Source organism: Pezoporus occidentalis, unplaced genomic scaffold (assembly GCF_034315485.1).
Source record: "Pezoporus occidentalis ecotype Australia unplaced genomic scaffold, CSIRO_AGI_Poc_V1 ctg47, whole genome shotgun sequence".
In the NCBI taxonomy this organism is placed as follows: Eukaryota; Metazoa; Chordata; class Aves; order Psittaciformes; family Psittacidae; genus Pezoporus; species Pezoporus occidentalis.
In genome coordinates this window covers 1,357,517-1,381,401 of record NW_026915802.1, presented here as the reverse complement: position 1 = coordinate 1,381,401, position 23,885 = coordinate 1,357,517, and the positions used below count along the sequence as shown (strand labels likewise).

The window sequence follows — 23,885 nt, the reverse complement described above, 5'->3', positions numbered from 1 at the left end:
GGCAACCCATTCCAGTGCCTCACCACCCTAACAGGAAAGAATTTCCTTCTTATATCCAACCTAAACTTCCCCTGTTTAAGTTTTAACCCGTTACCCCTTGTCCTATCACTACAGTCCCTAATGAAGAGTCCCTCTCCAGCACCCATGTAGGCCCCCTTCAGATACTGGAAGGCTGCTATGAGGTCTCCACACACCCTTCTCTTCTCCAGGCTGAACAGCCACAACTTCCTCAGCCTGTCTTCATATGGGAGGTGCTCCAATCCCCTGATCATCCTCGTGGCCCTTCTCTGGACGTGTTCCAACAGTTCCATGTCCTTTTTATGTTGAGGACACCAGAACTGCACACAGTACTCCAGGTGAGGTCTCACGAGAGCAGAGTAGAGGGGCAGGATCACCTCCTTCGACCTGCTGGTCACGCTCCTTTTGATGCAGCCCAGGATACGGTTGGCTTTCTGGGCTATGAGTGCACACTGCCGGCCCATGTTCATTTTCTCATCAACCAACACCCCCAAGTCCTTCTCCCTAGGGCTGCTCTGAATCTCTTTGCCCAACCTGTAGCTGTGCCTGGGATTGCTCCGACCCAGGTGTAGGACCTTGCACTTGTCATGGTTAAACTTCATGAGGTTGGCATCAGCCCACCTCACAAGTGTGTCAAGGTCCCTCTGGATGGCATTCCTTCCCTCCAGCGTATCAACTGAACCACACAGCTTGGTGCCATCGGCAAACTTGCTGAGGGCGCACTCAATCCCACTGTCCATGTCAGCAACAAAGGTGTTCAATAAGACTGGTCCCAACACTGATCCCTGAGGGACACCACTCGTTACTGGTCTCCAGCTGGACATTGAGCCATTGACCACAGCTCTTTGCATGCGGCCATCCAGCCAGTTCTTTATCCACCGAGTGGTCCATCCATCAAATTGATGTCTCTCCAATTTAGAGACAAGGATGTCGTGTGGGACAGTGTCGAACGCTTTGTACAAGTCCAGGTAGATGACATCAACTGCTCTACCCCTGTCCATCAGTTCTGTAGCCCCATCATAGAAGGCCACCAAATTGGTCAGGCAGGATTTCCCCTTAGTGAAGCCATGCTGGCTGTCACCAAGCACTTTGTTGTTTTTCTTGTGCCTTAGCATGCCTTCCAGGAGAATCTGCTCCAAGATTTTGCCAGGCACAGAGATGAGACTGACTGGTCTGTAATTCCCTGGGTCATCCATTTTCCTCTTCTTGAAAATGGGGGTTATAGTTCCCTTTTTCCAGTCATCGGGAACTTCACCTGACTGCCATGATTTCTCAAATATGAGGCGAGCGGCTTCGCAACTTCATTTGCCAGCTCCTTCAGGACCCACGGATGGATTTCATCAGGACCCATGGGCTTGTGCACATTCAGATTTTTAAGATGGTCTCAAACCAGTTCCTCTCCTACAGTGGGTGCAAGGTCTTCATTCTCACAGTCCCTGCATCTGCCTTCCAAGACTTGGGTGGTTTGGTCAGAGCCTTTGCCAGTGAAGACCGAGGCAAAGAAGTCATTCAGAACCTCAGCCATCTCCAAATCCTGTGTAGCCAGTTCTCCTGAGAGCTTCTTGAGGGGACCTACATTCTCCTTAGTCTGTTTTTTATTTGCTATGTACTTGTAGAATCCCTTCATGTTATCTTTAATACCTCCAGCTAAGTTTAATCCCACTAAATTTTAGCAGCTACAAGGCAGCAGCTCCTGAGTCTTGGCAGAAGGGTAAATCCCTCACTAAAAGCATATTTCAAGTTGCAAACTATCAACCACGTTAAGGTAGCTGGGCTCTTTACTGAGCTAAGAGATACCATTCCAGTGCACAACCCATTTAGTAACAGAAGGAAGAAAAAAAAGCCATAGAAGGATGGGTGACAGTTGGCAATAACTGTGGGCAGTAGCCCATCATAATACCTTGGCTGTTTGCTTTCACATCTCAGCTTCACAAAACACTTTCCTGACCTCTGAATCATCCATGGGTCATGATTAGGCTCTAGTGAGCTGAAGTACATGGCATCGTTTCCTTTCTCTGACTCAAGACCAAGCCAGGGTCATCATGTGGGACTCTCCACTTGGCTACCTGAGCTGGCTGGTTAGTTGGAGGCAATACGGCACGTGCCAGGAGTGCATTCGTAAGCTCCGCAGCTCCAGCAGCCTCTGTGAAGGAAGGCAAACCATCCACAAGGAGGGATAGGGAAGATTCATGCAGCAGATTAATGGTAAGATTTGTATACAGATAAAAGTCTCTCTAAATTAATCGGGTAAAATCAGAACAGGTGCAAAAGGAGCATCTGTGCCATTTAGGATCTTCTTCAAAAGTCCAAGCTCTAAGTACCCTTGCTATCCTTCCTTCCCTCCTGCATACAGTACACTACAAACATCTTAAGAGCACCTCAGTCTATTTTTCCTCCCTTCCCTGCTCTTCCCACTTCTTCCAAATGTATCTTCCCAACCAATACTGTAAATGCTCTTACCTCTTGAAACAGCCTTCTTAACCTTGCCATGTCTTGGTCTTCCCTCAAAATTCATGCCAGCTCATTTCTTGATAACTCCCCTCTCCAGGCTTCCCTCCCACTGTCAATACCCTAGCTGCATGCTCCTCCTCAGCTACACTTGCACATGAATAAGTAACTGTTCCACAGGCAGATATTTCAGTGTTTGCACTTGTCTTTAGAAATCAAAGCCTTCTCTGATTAAATGCCATTACAATCCAGCGCTTGGACGGATCCAGAGAGATTAATGTGCTTTTGGGCAGCTTTAATGATAATCCTGCTACAGACGGTATTAAGTAAATGTCAGTAACCTGGTTTGAAGGGAGCTTTCACCTCAGGGATCCTTTCCATTTAGAGGAGAGAGGCTCAGCTTGCTTTTCAAGGCTGCATTGTCACGCAAGAGAAATCCTGCTTAGTGAAGACCTTTCTTCCTCTGCCCAGTAAAACAAAATGGAGTAAGATGATTTATAGAGGGCTTTATAGATAAATAGATTGAGGTGATTTATAGGGAACTAATGCATCCCTTGAAAGCCAGAACTGCTGCATATTATAAGCCATGTCACAGTTTTGAAACCCGGGTTGCCACCCTTTCCTCATGCTCTTTTCAGTGTCTGCTGCCTTTTCCTCACCTCACCACCATGCCATGCAGTTCTTTAGCCAGGGCATCAACAGCAGCAGCTGATAATGGACTTTGGTCATATATGTCCCTATCTGCTGCAATATGCCAGAGGAGAAGTCTGGGGGATGCACTGCTCTTACCTAATCTTACCGTGGCTGTAATAACAGATCTCGTTCCCCATCACATGGTTCTGATAGGCTCAGTATTGCCTCCTTTCTACTGTTGCTTTACTAGCAATCAGTAGAAGTTTATCATTCATCTCAGAGGGTGGGGAGAGAAAAGGAAGAAAGAAGAGTTCAGCGCAGACACTGAGAGAGTTTTCAGAAACTCAGTCCTACCACTGAGCTGAGTAACCTCCTATACCTGAAGATTGCCAGAAACCCCTAAGGTTTATACTTTGCAGTAGTAGAAATCTGTTTGATAACTTTTTTAAAATTACAGCTTAGCCATCATTCAGAGGCCAGCTCAGAATCAGCAAAATACATGGTTTCATTGCTGCATGGAACCTGTTGTGCCAGGACATCATAAAAAGACCTTCTCAAAGGCATGGATGAACAAAAAAATGAGCTGAATTTTCACCCTAAATCATTCCTATTGCAAGCAAAAGCCTCCACAAGTTCGAAGAACTGAAATTAGCTGCTGCTTTGTCTTGGCACACACTGGCAGCAAAATACGTCATTGAATTTTCTACCCTGACTGGCTGGAGAAAGCTATGGAAGATTGCAAACAGTGTCCCTCCTGGGGCTTCTCCACACAACTCTGCCATCTCCAGCAGGTTGAGAAAATTCAGAGAAGCAACCAAAGTCCCAGGGAGCTTCACTGTACTAGGTACCTCGATCTCAGAATGAATCTGCTGTCCAAGAACTGTGAGAAAGCCCAGCTCAAAATCTGAATGCATGTATGCTCAAGAGTCCTCATGCTACCACATCAAACCAAGCCGTTCCGCCTGACTATTGCAAGACTTGAGGAATATTCACTGTTGTATCTGAGCACTGTCTTTTTGATTTGACCTCTGTCTTTATAGCAAAAGAAAAGGACAGGATAATTTCACTCAGAGAAATGACTCTCACTTTCAACCAGTTGAGTTTTTCAGGTGAATGGAGCTGACTGCATGCTCTGCCATGGATAAGGCTTTTAAAATCTCTCTGGATAGCGAAGTCCATGAGCTGCCATGTTCTCAAGAGTCATATTATAGTGCTCCTTGCAGACCAGATGCACCATTGAGGCATTTATCTTGGTAAACACAAAGAAAGACCATCAGCACAAAATAGACACAGAGAAGGATTTGTGTCTATCTCTGATTGCTGACAATGACCTCTGTGATGCCCTGATGAAAGGGAGGAAAACCAGTGACCCAAATGCTCGAAATACTTCCTTATGGAGATGTGAAAGGAGAGAGACTGCACTATCTACAAGTAAAGCTGTATTCATTTAAGAAATCCCTTGAATGAAAACAGACCAGACATCTCGCAGGGAAGAGAGCATTGTTCACTATTACCCATTGACTTTGCTTGTTCATCACAATTACAACAGAAAGACAGTCTTAAAACCTACTTTAACTTTGGACCTTTCTTTCCTGTATTTCAGTGGAGAAACACATGAGAAGGTGCCTGCTTTTCTGCCTGCAGAGGTTACTAGAAAACATCTGCAGAGTGCAAGAGCAGAGGAAGAGATAAAGAGAAACAGGTAGGTTACTCAGTTCTCCATCTGTAATTTGGCTGAGCTCTTTAGGCAGAGAAAGAGCTGCATGCTGAGTTAGGGAGGCAGCTGAGCAGATACACATGTGCTCTCCTTGTGAGGTATACCAAACCACATTTCCCCTCCCTTGAGAGATCTCTGTCATGTCTCTAACTGATGCCACACATATTTTGCCACGGCTGGAAAGGGAGCAGACAGGAGGAAGAGCAGAGAGAGAGGCAACACTTAGATTTGGTAAGTGGATGGACAGATTAAGTACAATTCATTTTACGATGTAGTTCTTTGATAGCCAGTCAACCAAGTGCAACTTTGAGGCTCATTGATAGGGCACAATGGGAAAGGCAAGCAACAGTGCCTCAGTCAGCACTCACGGACTGGGATGCGTGGCTTAACACAGTGTCCAATGGCTCAAAACCCTTTCCCCTGGCATCTTCTCAGCTCCTCTGGGAAGTAATACCTTCTTTTCCTCAAGAATCAATCAGCCACAGAGAATCCAAAGTGCTCTCCCGACTTCATGCCACACATACAAACTATTTCACTCTTCAGGGAAATGTAGGCTTGTTGTAGCAATGAAACCTGGCAGTTGTTTAATGAAGGACTGCAAGATTAGACAGTAATGTAGTACCAGGAAGCAAGAAAGAAAACTGTTGCATTTGAAAGAAAAAGGGAGATTTTTGGAAAGCAGAAGGAAACATCTATGAATATTATGCAAATATTCACCATGTAGCAAATAGCACCATGTCAGAGGCTCCAGCACCCTAATAAATCATAGGTCTTACATGATCACAGTTGTACCTCTTGCATAAGGTGACAGCTTTTGAGATACAAAAGCTACATCCCATGCATTCGTCCAGGAAAAAGTTAAGGCAGAAAAAAGAGAGGGAAAGAAGAAAGACAAAAACAATCAGAAGCTGAAGTTGTTCCTTTAGGATAACAGCAACTGCCACCTAGGAACAAACCATGGGTGTATGTAATAGAAGAGGATGGTCATTTTTCACTGTCTGTCTCCTCAAATATCTCTCTAGCTGCACAGCCTACAGGACAGCCTGCCCCAAAGGCAGTTACGTATTTTTCACAGAAGCACAAGAACTGAGACCTCTCAGATTGATTGCTCTGTCCACATCTGTATGTGCTCCCTTTTCTGCCCCTCCCTGTCCTGTCAGCCTCTACTTTGCATTGTCGATTGATTGTCCACATCAGTTTTGCATTGCCCACCACACTCAATTCAGAGATAGATGAAAAACTACCTCATTGACATCGATGCCATTTCTCTCCATGTAGGCCCTGTCATTCACCTGTCCCCCTTCCATAAACTCCATGAGAAGGACACGGCTTGATGAGAGCTCCCAATAGATCCTGGGAACCTGAAACAAGAGCAAATATGTTAGGTCAAGTAACAGGCTGGGAAAGCAAGCAGAATATATCACATACAACCTAGAAAACAAGTAAAAATGGAAGAGGCTGAAGTGAGGACTTGTTTCTTTCCTGAGCACTAGGGAGGTAAATCCATCTACCAGCTATTCCCCATGACAGCAGCAATGTGTGCAAGGACAGCACACCAATTTAAGAGCAGCAGGATCCATCCTATGAAACATTTCTGTCTGTATTCTACAAGATTTTGACCACCTCCCTCCCACTGCCATTGTCTGAGATCTTGCTTATCTGCTTTGCAGTTTCTCTAGCTGGGCTGTTTAACTAGTACCTTTGCAAGTTTCTGAATCATCCACTCAGCTCCTTTAGACAGGAACTGCATCTTGTTTGCTATGCAAAGGGCCCACTTATGCAGCTCTAAAAATGATAAGCCATCATCGTAAATTGTATTTCTGCAGTGCCCCTTGGAACAAAAATGCCTTTGAGCTGACAAACCCTGCATACTTAGGCCATCTGCAATTGAACTGGAAGAAAAAACAAGTGTCACAAATAAGGGACTTGTCACAGAAACCCTGTGAGACCCTTAACTATCTTATTGCCAATGTGACACAGTAACAAGCGTAAAATGTCAAAGCACTTTTCATTCAACCTGCAGTAAATCAAGAGGCCCAGTGTCACCCAGGGACGCAGTGATGCAGGCATCACTCAGGCTGGCTCCCCTTTTGCAACCTCTCTTTCCAGCCAAATTCTTTGCATGTTGAAGTCCCTACTGTCAAGAGTCTCCTGCTGAAGCTCCCTTTGGATATTCCTCACATCACTGTGCTGACATGACAGCTCCCAGGCTGTCCAGATTTGCCTTTGCAAAGGGGTGAAGCCACACAGGTACATTTTACCAAAGATATAAGGGAGCTCCACCCATTCCCATTATTGTGCCCCAGTACAGAGATACACATTTTGGATCCTATAGACAGAACCAGCTGTGCAGCCCCCTCTCCTTACCCATCTGACTCGGCTGTGGACTCAGGACTTACACACTGCAAGGGTTCAGTACCTTGGGGCAGGACAGGAAGATGTAAGAGGTGTTGCCCATCTAGTGTGACCAAAGCCAGGGAACCAGCTAGGGCACTGCATCTCATCACAGCTCCTGAACAAGCAGCATTTTTTAATACTCTGCTTGTAACTACTGACAGTGTCTCAGTCCCTCACAAACTATCTGCCTCCCCCACTGCTCCTGTCCTAAAGAGACCACTTTCCCAATGTCATCCACTTTTACCTTACCATGTGTGTGCTGCTTTAGCTCAAAGACTCCTTTGCTGAGCAATTCCAGCATCCCTCAGTCCCACTGTTCAACACTGCTGGCATACTTGCCTGGCAACCCTGCATAAGACTTTGAGGCCACAGGTCCACTATGGGCAAGGGGGATTCAGTTACTTGCAGCCTTCTCAGCTTATCTGTATGACACTTTTTGCAGTTAGACTGGTGAGAAAGAAAGCCAACTCCATAACTAACAGTACTGCAGCCCATCCAGCCCACTGAACCCTACTGTTTTAAATAATTACAGAAGATTCTCATTCTTGTCTCAAGATTTACAGGGGAAAGTCAGCAGGCTTGTAAAGCACTGACCATGCTCTTGCAGATGCCTCTCTCACTCACAGCTGAATTCTTCAGCAATTTTTTTAATTACTCACAGATGTTTGGCTGTAATGCTAGGGCATGGAAACAATTTACCTCTGGCTTTAAAAGCTCAAAAAGGTTCACAGCACAAAATCCACTTCTCAGCTTTCTAGCATGTTTAGGAAAATTAATGATGCAGGAGACCAATTCTTCTGTTGCCTTTGGGGGATGAACATGTCTCTGAATTGGCAGGTCAGACGGAAGGAGCCATTATTTAGCCATTTCAAGCCATTTGTTATTATTAGACATATTGATATCATGATAGCTCCTCAACCCAGCGAACGGGTGATTGGCTGCTCCATGGGGATTTACTTCACAGTATCCTAGTTACAGCTGCAACGGATACAGCTCTCCGAGGTACACCACTTCTGGTAAGCGCTCACTAAGCAAAACCACTGGCCTTTGGACTTCTGTAGCCCAGGTGGCTTTTAGATATCTGTGTCTGTGGGAAGGCCACTGCTGCCAGTGGGGTCCAAAAGGATTGCCCCAAACCTGGAGTCAGGTGACAAGGAATTACAGCCCTTGCATGGAGGAAGCAAAGAAAAGATGGATGTATGAGCCTGAAAAGCCTAAATCAAACTCACCTCATTTCTGACATCTGTCACTTTCATCTTGGGACTTCTGCATAAACAGGAGGTGAAAACCTCCTTTGATGTGTGTATGCCGCAGAGTCCAAAGGAGGGTGCATTTTTTGCTCCTTTACTGTCTGTGCAAATGCAGTTACAACAGTGACTGTGCCCATAGCACAACGTGTGCTTGACCATACATATATTTCCAGAATGCTCACAGTGCAGGCTTGTGCCTCTTATATCTCAGCAAAAGTTTTGTGCGTATGTGAGTTTGAAGATGTGAACTTACGTCTTCCTAAGAGATGTGTACATGCATGATTGTCTTGAGATATTTGCCATTGACCCTAGTCAACATGTAGCTGGAGATTTGGGGTAAGAGTGTCAGTGGGAAAAAGCACAGTATGGGGTGCAGTTGAGTTTGTGTATGAAGGTAACATGAATTCATTAGCCATGGATGAGATCTACCCCTCTACTCTGCTCTCATGAGACCTCACTTGGAGTACTGTATACAGTTCTGGTGTCCTCAACATAAGAAGGACATGGAGCTGTTGGAGCAAGTCCAGAAGAGCTATAAGGAGTTATATACAACGATGATACGGGGGCTGGAGCACCTCCTGTATGAAGATAGGCTGAGAAAGTTGGGGCTGTTCATCCTGGAGAAGAGAAAGCTGCATGGAGAACTCATAGCAGCCTTCCAGTATCTGAAGGGGGCCTACATGGGTGCTGAAGAAGGACTCCTCGTCAGCAATTGTATCAATAGGACAAGGGGGAAGGAGTTTAACTTAAAAAGGGGATATTTAGGTTGGATATAAGGAAGAAGTTCTTTACTGTGGGGGTAGTGAGGCACTGGAACAGATTGCCCAGAGAAGATGTGAATGCTCCATCCTTGGCAGTGTTCAAGGCCAGGTTGGACAGGGCCTTGAGCAACCTGGTCTAGAGCACAAGATGCATAAAGTAAGACTATTAAGGCACATACGTACATGGAAATATTTGTTCCCTCACCTTCAGAAAGTCAAAGTTCTTGAACATATCAGCAACTTTCTCAGCATTTCTACCTTCATGGAGGAAATCCAGCTCCAAAGGCAGATTCTTCTTAGCTTCTTCCACCAGCCACATGAACTCAAAATCTGGAAAGATCTGCTTCACAACCAAGAGGAGAACCTGAAGACAAGGAACAGGCAATCTGCTGCATCCTGGCTCCAAAGCCTCACAGCCACACACAGTACGGTTTTGATAGAATCATTCCATGTAATTTACAGGGAGAAAAAAAAACCAAACCAAAACAAAACACACACACACAAAAAAAAACACCAAACCAAACACAACAAAAAAAAAACATCAAACCAAGCACAACAAAAAAACAATCTCTAAGTACTTGTAGGGTTCCTGTGGTATTGTAACGCAACACATGGTGCCATGCTTTGGGCATGCAACACAAATTTTGGCTTGCTTTTCCATCCAGGAGCATCTAGGAGTTAAATGATGGCACAGACAGCAAATGGAGCCCAGCTGCCTGCTGCCTAGAAGCAAGAGAAAGAAGCTGTGGAGAAGAGACCACACGGTCAAATCTCTCCAAGGGCATTGCCCAGTAATGACCCTCTTCTGAGTCCTATGGTTCTACATATCACTGTTTGGCTTCACTTGAACAACCCTCAGATAATGCAGAAGAGGAAGATCTAAAGTGAGGCTTAACTCAGTGTTACTTCTTCCACTGCAGAGCAAGAATTTTGCTAGCATAGAAAATCCACTGGGCAGTTCAGAGAAGACAGTGGAGTTTGCATACGGGTATTAGACTACAGAGAGCACTTCTGGTGAGGGTCAGAGGGCAAGTTGCTCCTCAGCATCAGTCACAGCCGCCCTAAGCAATGCTGAGGTGGTGTTTTGCAAGTGTCATACATTCACCACCTGCCATTCTCTCCTTAAAGGGATCAGGTATTCAGCTGCACAGGGCCTTGAAAGGCCCAGGAGAAAGGTTGCTGGAAATGTTTGCTTAAAGCAGTGATAAGCAGTCCTTCTTGAAGAATATCAAAATTGTGCAATTGGATGGCTCAATCAAAATTGTACATCAGCCAAGCATGCTTTCTGCTCAAATGAAGGGCCAGTTTCTCCACCAGTGGCACAAATTTACATAACTGACAATCTGAACCGCATCTTAAAGAAAATAACGTTTGGGGTTTTTTAACTACTTGTGTCATAAAACAAGAATAAAACATTAAGATGTGATCCACTTTGTTGTCTTCACCCTACTTGTTATGCACATCCATCTAAATATGAAAATTGACTTATTAATGTGTTCCTGGACAGTTTTCCTTTCTAGATGTCTGCAACTGAGGTGGAAATCCCTGCAGAGCAGCAGGAACACTTGAAGCACACGCAGAAAGCTGCTATCATTGAAACGTATGACAAAAAGTAAATTTATGAACCATCACTGCTCCTGTTCAGCTGTGTGAAAACATTTGTTCTCCACCCCTGTTTCTACTTCTCTTATCTAAATGTCAGTTCCAAACTCAATGTTCCTTTAAAAATGTAATCACCAGGTTCCAGACACCATTGAATGATTTTTCAACTGTTATACCTAGAAGCATAAATCCTTTCAAATTTATGTCACCCAAATGAAAAGTAACCAGCCATCTTCATGAACGTGTACATAAACTTTTTAGGGGCTGCAGGATTATTTCATTGGTGCCTGATGTGAGAAAATTCATGCATTGTTTTTTGCTTTCTTTAAATGCTCTTTTGAATCAATTTACCAACTTGACCATCAGCAGGGACAAACTTAACAAGTATTTGGCCTATCCCTTTTCTGACATGTGTCTAACATTGTCTTGAAGTAAGTATTGATGTAGGAAGAATAATGAAGTATCTCTCTCTGGATTTACCAGATGCTGTACTGATTCTTCAAGAGTCAGCACTGACGCCATGAAATCATAAGTGAATTCGGGAATTTTCCATCTAGCTTTTCCCATCCAGATTCCTTCCCTTCAGTCTCTAAATAAGACAATCTCCGTCAATATTTAAATCAGCCTGCTACCTAGCTGCAATATCTGTCTGATTCTTAAAGGACCAGAACCTTAGTGCAGATAATCTGGCTTTTAGTGCAGCCTACACAAAAATAGTCCTACAGAAGGATATGATAATGAGTATAAGCCAACACTTTACAAGTGGTCCTTTAAAAAATAAGGGTGCATGTGTCATGCTGTGAACTACTTTCCTATAGCTGTGTGTACACAACAGATCTTGAGGATGACAAAACAGACTGTCTATTTGAGGAAGGACAACACTAAATTGCCGAAAAGAAATACACTGGTTTAGTTTCAAGTTTCCCAGGAGATTTAGTCTAAAACCAGAAAAGACAAGAATCACTCTAAAATCATTTGTTTAAATATCTCTTACCAGTATAACCAGCAATCACAATAACATACCACTGATGGGGGGGGGAGGTATTTTTCTATTATACACACTGTTAAAAGGGCAAACGGCCCAACAGGGATTTAGGTCTTGGCTCATACCTACATCATCTTCTCACTGCCCTGGTTTCAGAGTCTTTCATTACCTGCCCATCCTTCTTCCCTGACTGCTTAGTTTCTGCCATCCTTTTCTGGGCAGGAATGAAGGATGCCATAAGCCCCTTGAGATCTGCTGTGCTGTGATTCACAAAAGCAAACTCATTGGGCAAACCACTGCAGTAAGTCCTGGAGAGGACCAGAATCAAATCCAAATCCTCAGCTGGACCCAAAACTAGTTTAAACAGCTCTCTGTTCTCAAAACAGAAATATCACATCTTATTGGTATATCTTTATTGAACCCCCAAAATTTCACTACAAATTCAGAATAAATATTCAGCTGCAATGTGAAGTGCTCCAGCTGGAACCATCTGTGCTTCTTTGCAGACTAGCCACAATTATTCAAAGCTGGGTGTTTTAGATGTCTAAAGAAGCTTTAGCTATGTGCTTCTCTGAGAGTGTGCCCACAGGGTCTTTGATAGGATCTTTGATTCCTGATCTTCTGTGATGGTGAACTGTGTGTCACTGCATCAACAGTACCCTCTTAAACACTTACCAGCCCCCTTCAGCCTCCCTCCTGAAGCCACACTGGAATTTAACTGAAAAACACATGCTAATCATGTAGAATGATTTTTCCTTGGCTACACAGCACTGACTGCAAGGAGAAATGAGGCCAGTTTAATCAACCACTTAACAGTCTGTCTTCACAGGCTGAAGAGAGACGTCAGGACTCACTCTCTAGTTCTTAAATCTCATATGGACTTACTCTCACGTCATTCACATTTACCTGTTTTCTTCTTCTGCCCTCCTTCACTCTTACCCTTTTCCTCAGTCTTTCCAGCCACACAATCGCCCACACTGCAGTCCTCACCACTTTCTGCATTATTCCCATAAGGCAACATTTATCTCTGGGGAGGTTTCAAAGCGACACGATGGTGGTATAATACCTGCTTAAACCATGACACAGTGTGAATGTGGCCCCCACACGTTCCGATGGCAATTGCTCTGTAAGTAAAGCCAACAGGTAGTTTTACCTCTATGAGCAAAATATCCTTGGAGCTCTGAGCTTGGACCTTTGGGTGCTGGATTTTCACTGCCACCGTTCTCCCATCCTGCAGCACTGCTTTGTGCACCTGGGCTAGAGATGCTGCTCCCAAGGGAGTGTACTCAAAACTCACGAAGAGCTCTTTTATCTGCCAGAAGAAGAGAGAGAAGCATCAGCTTGGGGTGCCAGAGACTATTCTAAAGAAAGCCCAGCCCACAGGACAGAGATAGCATGTGCCAAAGCTGGACAGGCTCAGCCCTTTCATCCTTTCCTTGTTCCCTGCCTGAGCCTTGTCACTGCTTGGACTCCCAGTGAAGCCTGCCAAGCACGAAAGTGCCTTGGAGATACTCTGCTCATGGAAACCTGTGGTAGAGCCCCAGCATCACATTTCATCTAGTACATGGAGTGGATAGGCAGCATGTGAGGGATCCCTCCAGGCTGTCCTGAAAATGGGCTGGAGCAATTATGGTCAGCATCCTTGGTCACTACAGGGTGCAGAAGCCAACAGCTGTCCCTTTGCATGTATTTCTTTTGCAGATATTTATATGCCACCCACCATACCCCTGAAACCTGACTGCATACTCCCATGCATTACAGCAGTGTCACCTAGCTTACTTGGTGAAAGTCAGGATGACCAGGAGCAGTGGTAAGGGCTGGATTCAAGGCAGGGGGACAAAAATTAAGAGTTTGTGCTTCTTATGACTTGCCCTGAAAATACGTTTCATGTGACGGACTTTCTCATACCCTCTGTAAAATTAACCAGTGCTTCCTGCTCACAAAAAAGCACCAGGTGGGGTCAGCAAAGCACTCTATGGGTAGGAAAGGAAATTATTGGTAGCTCTGGTCATGCAACTCAGGATTAGACTATAAGGAGAGTTGCAGATGAACAAGCAGATTCACCAGGGGAATATAAAACCTAAACAGACATGGGTGAGACAATGGGAGATGGACAAAGGCCCATCTGTCCTGCATAATACAGAACCTTGCTACAGACCCTCAGCGCAGCACCAGGCAGCCAGGACCCTGAAAACACTATTACTATGGTCACTAGAGATGCCATTCTTGCACTGCTACATTAGCTTGGAGGGAGTGCCAACATGGTTGTGTGGCTTCAAGCACAGAGCTGGTTCATGTAATGCTAGTTGAGGGTTTCTGTCCTGCTCTGTAGAGCAAGGTGCAGAGAAGGCTCTGAGGTAGCCAAGAAGTCAGCAAAGGGAACCTATCCCACACTTCCCACAGGCTGGACTGATTTTGGGTGAGCGGTTGAGAAGCCTGTAATTTATGCGGTAACAAAAAAGAAAGAATGTCAGTGCATTTTTATAACCTGCTTTTTAAAAGGTAATTAAAGATGGGAGCTGCAGCGAGCTAGTAATTAAATATGAATAAAGACCTTCTAAGCAAAGTCTTCATGCAAAGCATTAACTGAATATTCTTTTTGCTGACAAGGAAGAAAAACACTATACAAGGAGCAGCCTGTTCCCTTCCGCAGCTGCCAGGGAATGAGCCCCCTCCCACACCACCCTACCCCTTCTCTTTCAACCCCTTCCACAGAAACTATTGCTAGCAACAAACTGGAGCATTTGCAGCAATTAGATTCCAATAGAGAGTCAGCTGCCTCCAGTAATTCACTAGGAAGGTGCATTCTATTTATTTATTTAATTCCCTTTGGTCCTGCCAGCAAAGTCAATTAAGTAAAACAACTGCATTTAAAAACAACTACTTATTTGTTTTGTAATTACAGCAGGTCCATAATTCAAACCTACTGACATTCACACCTCTAGAGAAAAAAGGTTTTCCTTTCTTCCCCTCTGCCTTTTCTTTTTCCTCTTACTTCTGGATTTTTGAGATCCTCATTTCAGATTAGTATAAAGAAAAAATCACCTAGGATGACAGACAGCTATGGGGACACATGTTCAAGACACAGGGACCTTCACCTTTTGGTGAAGTTTTTCTATCAGCTGAATAGAGGATCTGTTAAACAGAAGAGACTTAAGGTGGTCAGGAGCATGTTGGGCTAAGAGATCCCATAAGGATGGAAAAAAATGCAAAGAACATACCACATGAGATCAAGCTGCAGCTTTCTTCAACTTTTTCAGTACCCCACATACTCATATTAAAGGACTGTACCCTTTACAGAGCAGCAACCAATATTACTAGTCTAAACTGTCATAAGGGTGGTAACATCCTTCAAAGGTTAAGCACAGAACTGGGAGCTCACTGGCCTGAATCAGGTTAAGGTACATTTATAGTAAAACGACATATACATTAAATAAAATTCCACCTGCTCTCTATTTCAAAAGCTTTTAATTGCCTACACTGTCAATCCAACCATTTTCACCAGTACTGAATGCATACAGGGGAAAAAAAAAAAAAGCTTCACATATTCCCTCTGGCAGGAATCATATGGAAACATCATTTGAAGAAAGCTGTCTCTAGGAGTTCTTTTGGGCAGAAGGATTTCATTTAAAAACTTGTTATTTAGGATATGAAAACCAGGTTAGCTCTCATGTTTGTTAGAGCCACCCCGTGGCCCTGCTGCAGTTCAAGGGGAAATCTGTGTACATCCACAGGCTGCAGGCGAGGGCAGCAAGGGGAGGGACTGCAACAGGGCCAGAGAACTGATGGATCCTCCAGGAGCAGAAGGGCAGAGCGTGCACATGGGGGAGGGAGCAGATCACCAGGCCATTAGACGAGCAGGTGTGAGGATGAGATAAAGCAGCAGCACAATTACGCTTGGCTCCAGGACCCCCCACTTAGCAAATCACCCTCATTCATTATGAAACTGTGCTTTTGCAGCTTGCTGGAGGCAGCTAGTGCCTTGGATGCTGGCTGTGTTTCCCTGACACAGCAAAAGCAAGCGAGAGGCTGCATGACATGGAAGCAGGGAAGAGGTGAGCCAGGCTCCATACTGCCTGCCGGAGAGCAGGGTCCTTCCCAAGGGAAGGTGGCTGCATCCATTTCATGCAGGCAGGGAGTTCTTGGAGCAGGCTGCAGGCTCTTACTGCTCACAAGCATCCAGCTAATAAGCACCCTTAAGAAAAACTCTAACCATCATTTCCAGGCTGTGTAATTAGCAACGGTCTGGGACAGTCTCAAGCGCACCTGACATGGTACTTAAGGAACTCTCAAGCTTCTTTCAGGCCACAGCTGGTCTCCAAGGGCCTCATCAAACTGGCTATTACCATCTATAATCCTGGCAGGAGATGAAACAACCATAGTTTCCAGTCAGATTTAATAAAGGTTTAAAAGAGAGAAAAGGACCTTTAGGGCTGCTCTTCCAAAAAAGCAGGACAGCCAGCTGCTGGTTTACAGCTGTACAGGTGAGCAGTGTCCCGGCACACAGTGGTTTCCCTCGCTAGCCTTCTGTACAGCCAGCTCCCCACCAGGCACATGCTTGACCAGCAAGTGAATGTGTCACTGTATTTTGAGACAAGGAGGCACAAAAGTACAAAATGTAATCAGTTCTAAGTAATGTTAAGTTTGATGGCTTTGTAATGGAAAATAACTGCGGTGCTTGGAGGTAGTTGACATAGTTTCAGGCCCTCAGAGCCTCAATACAAAAGGTGTGAGAAAAGCAGAATAGAAGGACAGGACCTGGGGATGGGGAGCATCCCGGACTAGCAGATGTCCAGGACGAGAGCAGTTAAACTAACTGATAAGTAGAAGGCCAGGATGATTGCTATGTCTGTAATGTTAATTAAGCTTGTTGGGAAAAGTAAACGACCCTTAAAGACCACCATATTTTGTATGCATGCCGGAAACCTTTTGGAAAATGATGTAATATGCTCAGTAACCACATAAGGATGACCTGTATAGCAATTCGGGGACACACGTTAGGAGGAACTATCCCCCGTGTCTCCCGGCACCGCAATAAAGAATACCTGCTTGTCAACTTGAAACTCTGTTGGCAAGTTTGTTCCTGGAGTTTTCTCCGAATCAATTTCACTGGCTGGAAATACAGCCCTGTCTAGTTCTAAAGAATGAAGCTCATTTAATTTTAAATATGCAAAATCTTTTCAGGAGTGTTGGTGTTAGCATTCACACCTCAGAGAGCTGATAAAAAAGCTCTTACAGGATCTATCTACTTAGACACTTATTAGGATGTATTTGTGCTGAGGTTGCACCTAGAGACCATCATTAAGCCCAGAGTACCATTGTATGAGATGCATAGCCATGGCGGGCCCTGCACAAACTCACACTTTCCAGGCGTCCCCTGTTGAAACCTACAGGCATCCTCACATGGTGAAGTGCCTTCCCAAAGCACATGCTTCTCTGCCTGAAGTCTGTGGCACACACCAGCTGATGCAAGCCCGAGTATCAGAATGCCTTGGTATTTATGTGAACCCTGTTCTTAAACACTTAGGAAGTTACTGGAAGTCAGTTGGATTTAAACTTCTGAATCCTGAGTCCTTTCTGAAAGTATTACCATACACGACCTGTCCAGCATGTTCTGAAAAGTCTTTGACAGAGATGGGATTTAACCCAGATATCCCAAGTTCCAGCCTGATGTCTTAATCTCCAAACCTTAAATGTTAACTGTGCATGTCTTGCTAGCTAATTTCTTTTGAAATATACTGTCTTTTAATCCCAACCTTTTTATATCCATGTGCTGCAGCAAATGATCAAATATTACCACCTGCTTTCAACCTGCCCACTCCACAGAGAGGTATATTCCCTTCCCTTGACAGAAAGGCTGCTAATAAGGTATGCTGGAGCAGAACCCTCAGTCTTGGAGCCCCTTCCTGGCTCAGCACTATGTAACAACATCCCAAGTGGGATGTGGTGACTCTGCTCTGCCATAGCAACCACAGCAGATGAACACTGGCCATGTGTTAGCAGTCCATTCAGGACAAATTCAGGGTACAGTGGGATGCAGAATCACTAACAGAAGTTGCCTCAGCAGCCCAGCCCTGTTTAGCTGGCAGGTTGAGCTCTTTCCTGCACAGTGCTCCAGACCCCTGTTATGTGATATAGCCAGAGTAAGGCCACTAAAGGGTCTAAGTAAGAAGATTTTGCATTACAAGTCCTACCCAGGGGGTTTCCAGCAGAGTCCAGGATAATTTTGAAAATTCTGGTTTTCCACAACTACTTACAAAAAACCTTTCCTCTGCCAGAGCTGAGCCACTCCAACACAGGTAGTGTCAGCGAGGTGACTTTCAAATGCTCAGCATTTCCCAGGGGAAGAGAGTCCTTCACCAAAGCATTTCTAAACTGCCTTCAAATATTTCCCCGGACTTCAAAGGAAACTTCGGCCTGGAAAGACAGACAATGGGAAGGGAACATCACAGAGCTCTATGAAATCACTTCTGTCAGAGACAAGAGGATTGGGAATGCTTGTTCACTCCATAGAAGTACTCAGGAGCAGCAAACTGTCAGTTAGAACACAAGATTACCAGATGGCATGATTAGAAAAAGCAAAAAGAAGTATTTTTTTCCCCACCAATTATACTGTGGAACTCATTGCCACAGGATGCTATGAATATCAGAATTCTAGGTGGGTAGATAAGTCAATAAAGAAAATCCATCACAAGTTATTAAACACCAAGATACAATCTCTGGCCCAGGAAATCTCTATAATCTTCATCTTACTAGAAGATGGAAAATCATACCAAGTAAAGCTTAACTGTATGCCTGTCATGCTTTTATAGCCTTTGTCTCTTAGCCAATATTGGTTACAGCTGGAGGCAGTGGTGGACTTCAGTTTCTGGTCTGATCTTCAGAAGCTCTTCCCACCAGACTTACCAGTCTCAAAAGTTACTTTTATCAGAAAGTTACTGATAGATCCTGTAAGTTTCTGAGAGTGCAAAGGTATGGGGGAACCACAGCTGGCCCAGTCTCTGGTAACAGCGCATCTTGATGAAACATCTGTCATGTAACTTTCAGACAATAAAGTTGCTTCTGTTAACAAAATATAGAGATATGCCAGAACGGAGTGCAAATATGCCCATATCAGGGGACTGCCAGTCTGGCACCTCTGGGGAGCATGCAGCAGGAGCTGACACCATCTCAGACTAAGGACCTCTACAGATACTTCACTGTGCTTCGCAGCTTCACCTATCACAGACGTTCAAAACAATTCACAAAAAGGGGCCCAATAGGGATGATGCTACTCTCTTATCACCAAAAAGCAATGCAAACTGAAACATTCAAAACCTCGGCCGCAATTTCACAGCAGATCTCTTCTTCTGATCACAGCATACTGTAATTGCTCCCAAGTCTTTCATTTTGTATTTGGAGATAGCAATCTATGAGATGACTTGCTACTAAAGAAGGGGCTGACTAGGCAGCACAGGATTAACTTGAACTTCTTGCCTCCAGGATACTCATCAAAGGCCATGATACAACAGAGCTATATTAACAACAGTATTGTGTCTAGATGGCCAGGAACAGTTCACAATCTCCTAGCATTTTGTTGCCATGCAGCAGTACAGGAAGATATATATGGGGAAGCTAGTATAAATCCATTCAAGACAAAGGGAATCATAGACTTGGGAGAAAGGTCCCTGGTGGAAGCTGACAGCAAGAAAGTGACTGAGGCAGGTAAATTTTGCACATCTCCTTGTGCTGCGATTCTTCAAACTGGAATTGCTTTAATGAGGTGACTCAGTTCATCTGTTTTTTCCATTCCTGATGGAGAGACAGCACTGAACTGGATCATGAATCCATGGATGGCAATTTGCTAAGGCAAACTCAGTCTGCAGGAGCTTTCTGAGATTTACACAGGTATCATGCTGTCTGCAGCCTCCCAGCTGTGACAGTGTGGGGCACTGTTAAAATGGGAAGGGAGTAGGTTTCCATGGGAAGCTTTGGGGGCTGCAGCTGTCAGCTTAACACTATGTACTACAATGTCCCCTCTATTTCATGTGACAGAACAGCTAAAGACTTACTCAGTTCTATGTCTGATACAGCACTTTTAAGGCTTGTGGCTCCCAGAAATTTTGGAATTCACTGCATTGACACTAGGGCCCTATTGCTTTCAAAAGTCTGAATGCCCTTCCTGGACTAGGTTTAAGGGTTGCAAACTTCACCCTAGGCTGGTCACCTTTGCAAGAACATACACATAGCTGTCCCTGGACTCACTGGTTCCTGCAAGTCTGCAAGACCAGACTTCTAGGCACGAGAAAAACATTACCTTGGAGTAAAGCAACCTACACAGACAGGGAATTTGGGTTTTTTCCATTGTCCCAGCCTTTCTATCCCCTCTATGAAAACAAAATGTCACAGTGCTGCTCTGAGAATTATTAAGACAGCAAAAACTGAAAGATTAGATTTATCGCAGCAGACAGTGGATTATGAAGAATAATTCATCAAATGTCAGAACAAACAGCCCACAATTTATAGGCGGCTTTGTTGAGTCAGTGAAATCTGATTGGACTTCTCCCCACCTAATGAATGCCAAGCTTAATTGATGGTTCCTAAATGCATCTGTCAAGAACATGTATTTATTAACTCAATATTTTTAATAATATTGTAGATACATACAGAATAGTAGTTTTATTCTGAATGGATTCCCTGGTGCTCATATTATACATACATGAAAGTGTGCACCTATATAGAGGTATACCCTCCATCCAAATGAATACAGGTAAAAGGTATCAGTGTATTCTGATGCACTGAAACAATTACATGTGGCTTATTACATAAAATCCCTGCATCTTTCAGTGCACAGGATGGCAAAGCATTGTGGTCCATTTCAAGGGGACATGTGCATTAAGGTGCCTGCCTAGAATTTTAAAGAGCTCTTCCTGATATCCCCTGTGATGCTGGGCCACACCATGTCACAAAGCTCATGCACAGGTAAGAAGAATTAGGGCTGTCCAGTCAGCTATAAATCTGCCCTTATCTAATTTCTTAGGATCAAATTTGTAACTTTAGTATCTTTTTAAAAACCTCTCTGTACAGTACACGTACAGCAGTTATTACACACACAGCCACAGACATGTAACTTCATCTGCCAATGGTATATACATTTGCTCCTGGTATGCTGATCACTGCTAACTTGATTAATCACTGCTAACGTTGCACAGCAATAGCACAAAATGAGGGCTGTCCATCAGCCATCAGCCTTTCTTCTCAGAAAAGGCTGTGAGCCAGCTGGGATATGAAGTTCATCTTTTCCTGTTATTTCTACCTGCTACCACTTTGCTACTCAGCAGCCCACTACTAGCAATACCACAGAGAATCTCCTCTGTGATCCTGCCAACAGCACTTCCCAGTCACAAAGCCATCAGTGTTACACAAAATGAGCTCTGCTAAAGGAAATGTCCTTGATCCCATCATCTGGAGAAAAAAGCTGGCTCACTCATTCACTACCAGATACCTAGGATACTGGCTATTCCCTGTTCTGCTAACCTACCATCCTCTTTCTCCAGTCTCTTCTGACTAGAAAAACACTGAGGAAGCCTACATAAACCCACCGTTGCTTTCAACTCATCCATCCACTGAGCTGTACAGCAACATATCAGTCTACTTGCTATAATAGCTTTAATTGTTACAGAGTCATACTTTGAGGAAAAGCATCTTTTATTCCATCCCTGATGACTCCTACTATTTAACAGTACATGCTCAGACACACACATGGTAGCTTCATTTATTTTCCTAAGTCAGATTCTTAAGACAAGGCAGAACTGTCTGAGAGTATCACTCATCCTGGATCGAAACCAATCTCAGTGGTGACAGCTACAACAGGCAGTAACAGCAAGGAGCAGACACAGGTGATGTAGATCTCCCAAGATCCTACTGGTGAAGTGGACCTCATCTCCTTTCTTGCCAAATGGTGAGCCACTTACTCATGGCTCCCACAAACAAACAATATTCAGTCCAATAAAAGCAAGGATTGTCTGTCATACCCAGACTAGAACCTAAGTGGCTTAGGAACACCCCCTGGCTGGCACAAGGAGATAAATGTTTTTCAACAGTTAAGCTATTGGGTGTCCTACTACCTTCCAGAGACACAGGATACTAAGATTAACAGACTAGCTCAGAACTCAGAGTTAATGCTTTCAGCAGTTGGAGTTCTACAGGTTTTCTACTAGCATCATTACAGCCTCTTCCATGATTAGCTTCATTCAGCTGTTCTTTGTCCAGGTGCTAGTTTCACAAAGCACTCTAAAAGCAGAGACTACACAATTAGACTTCTGACACAAGGCAGACATCAAGGTGGGTAGTCAGAAAACAGAGTCCACGTATTAACGACAGGGCTAGCACATCTTCAATAGCACAAGCACATATAGCAAACCAGAGAGAAGAAACAGCAAAGCTGGGATGAATCAGAACAAGTCTCTGACCCCTTCCACCAGCGTGAACATTACTCCTGGTGGAAGCACTCCATTTCAAACAATGCAGATAGCTTTTCTTCCACTTGCCTGTAATTCCACACTCAGAATTAAATTCCATGAAATTCTTTATTTCCAAAATGCCATTACCAAAGAAAAGGTTTTGCTGTTGGAAGTCGCATCATAATTTTACACTGCAAGTCCAGTTCACTTCTCTATAAAGAAGAACCTTGAACCACAGAAATCAATTATTTCCTCAGGATCCATCAAGTGATAATAAAGTCCCTTAACCCTGACATGGCCACTGGGAAAATGCTTATTTTATGTTTTCAGATGCAGTTAATCCGCACAAAGATCTGGCTTACTCAGTATCCCATTTCTTTTCACCTCAGAATAAACATCTTGTGCAGCTAGTCACCTTCCCACTATCCTAACCACTTCCACAACCCAGTCTGTCTGTGACTGCCCTCCAACAGCAGCCAGTGTTTCCTGATCCAGAGAGTCAAGCCAGAGTCCACCAGCAACTATGCTTGTTTCGAGAAAGTGGAGAAAGATAAGCTCTCAAAGTGCACATTAAATAGTGTCACTATGCACTCTATTTTGCATGATATAATCATTCATAGTCTATGCAAAATGCACAGGCCAAAGCAGAGCAAAGCTGAGGCACTTATATGTGTATATATATACACACACATATATATTCCTGTTCACTTCCATTCTATCATGCTGAAAAAGAAAGTAGTGACTTGTGAGCTATTTACTCCTTTCAAACAGTGCAGGCTATGAGGTAGATGCTTCAACCTGCCCCATGTTCCCTGCCCTCCCCTTGTATATACAAATGCTTTCCTTCCTCTTAATTTGCTCTTTCATCTTGAGCTGTCTCACACTTGAACAATGCTCATTAAATCCACTCTTTTCTGTCTTTTTGGAGAAATATTACTTCACTTGCATCTCTCCTGTCTGTGAGGATGGAGCCACACTTGTCAATCATTCAGACAGACTGGAATCACAACCCTCAAGAGCATACAGACTGCTGCAGAGACAGAACCATCAAATCACAGAACGGCCCAGGCTGGAAGTGAACATCAAAAGACCATCTGGTTCAACATTTCATGGGAAAGGGAGCCTGGGTAATACTATCACATCTTGAAAACCTCCAGAGATGTGGACTCTACCCCATCCCTTGGGAGGTTGCTCCCATGATTGATAGTAATCAATGTTAAAAATTACTTTCTTATATCAAGATGAAACCTCTCCTGAAATGACACAGGGATGGGGCCAGCTGGCACATTAAGCAAGAAGGTAAGATTTAAGGAAGTACCCAAACTCAAAAGCAAAGGGATTTCTGAGACTTTTTTGACTCGAGGCATAAACACATCCCTGCCATCACTGGCTGAAGTCTGAGTAGGAAAGGGTCAACAGACCCACAGCAAACAGGCTCCACTTTAGTCACAGACAAGCAGAGGGAGGCTCTGTTGAGGCCTGCAGAGATGCCCCAAGGGCCCTGTCAGCAGTAAGCCTGCACAACAGCAGCAGTCCAGTGAGAAATAACCAGCTGCCAGAGCCTGAGAATATATAGGGACCTTCGGGAACAAACATCACCTGTGCCTCATCTCAAACACTTCTGATTCAGCT

At 44.2% G+C, this 23,885-nt stretch overlaps 1 protein-coding gene across 4 annotated transcripts in view; it reads right to left on the bottom strand.

Annotated features, from left to right (window-relative positions):
- The window catches only part of ADCK1 (aarF domain containing kinase 1), an 80,467-nt gene that overhangs the window by 13,890 nt on the left and 42,692 nt on the right, over window positions 1-23,885 (bottom strand). For all 4 annotated transcript variants that reach the window (XM_062636165.1, XM_062636162.1, XM_062636163.1 and 1 more), the window contains 3 exons: window positions 12,965-13,123; window positions 9,430-9,588; window positions 6,061-6,177 (listed from right to left, as the gene is read on the bottom strand). In XM_062636165.1, the coding sequence (XP_062492149.1) occupies window positions 6,061-6,177; window positions 9,430-9,588; window positions 12,965-13,123 (435 nt within the window). The remainder of the gene's footprint in view (window positions 1-6,060; window positions 6,178-9,429; window positions 9,589-12,964; window positions 13,124-23,885) is intronic.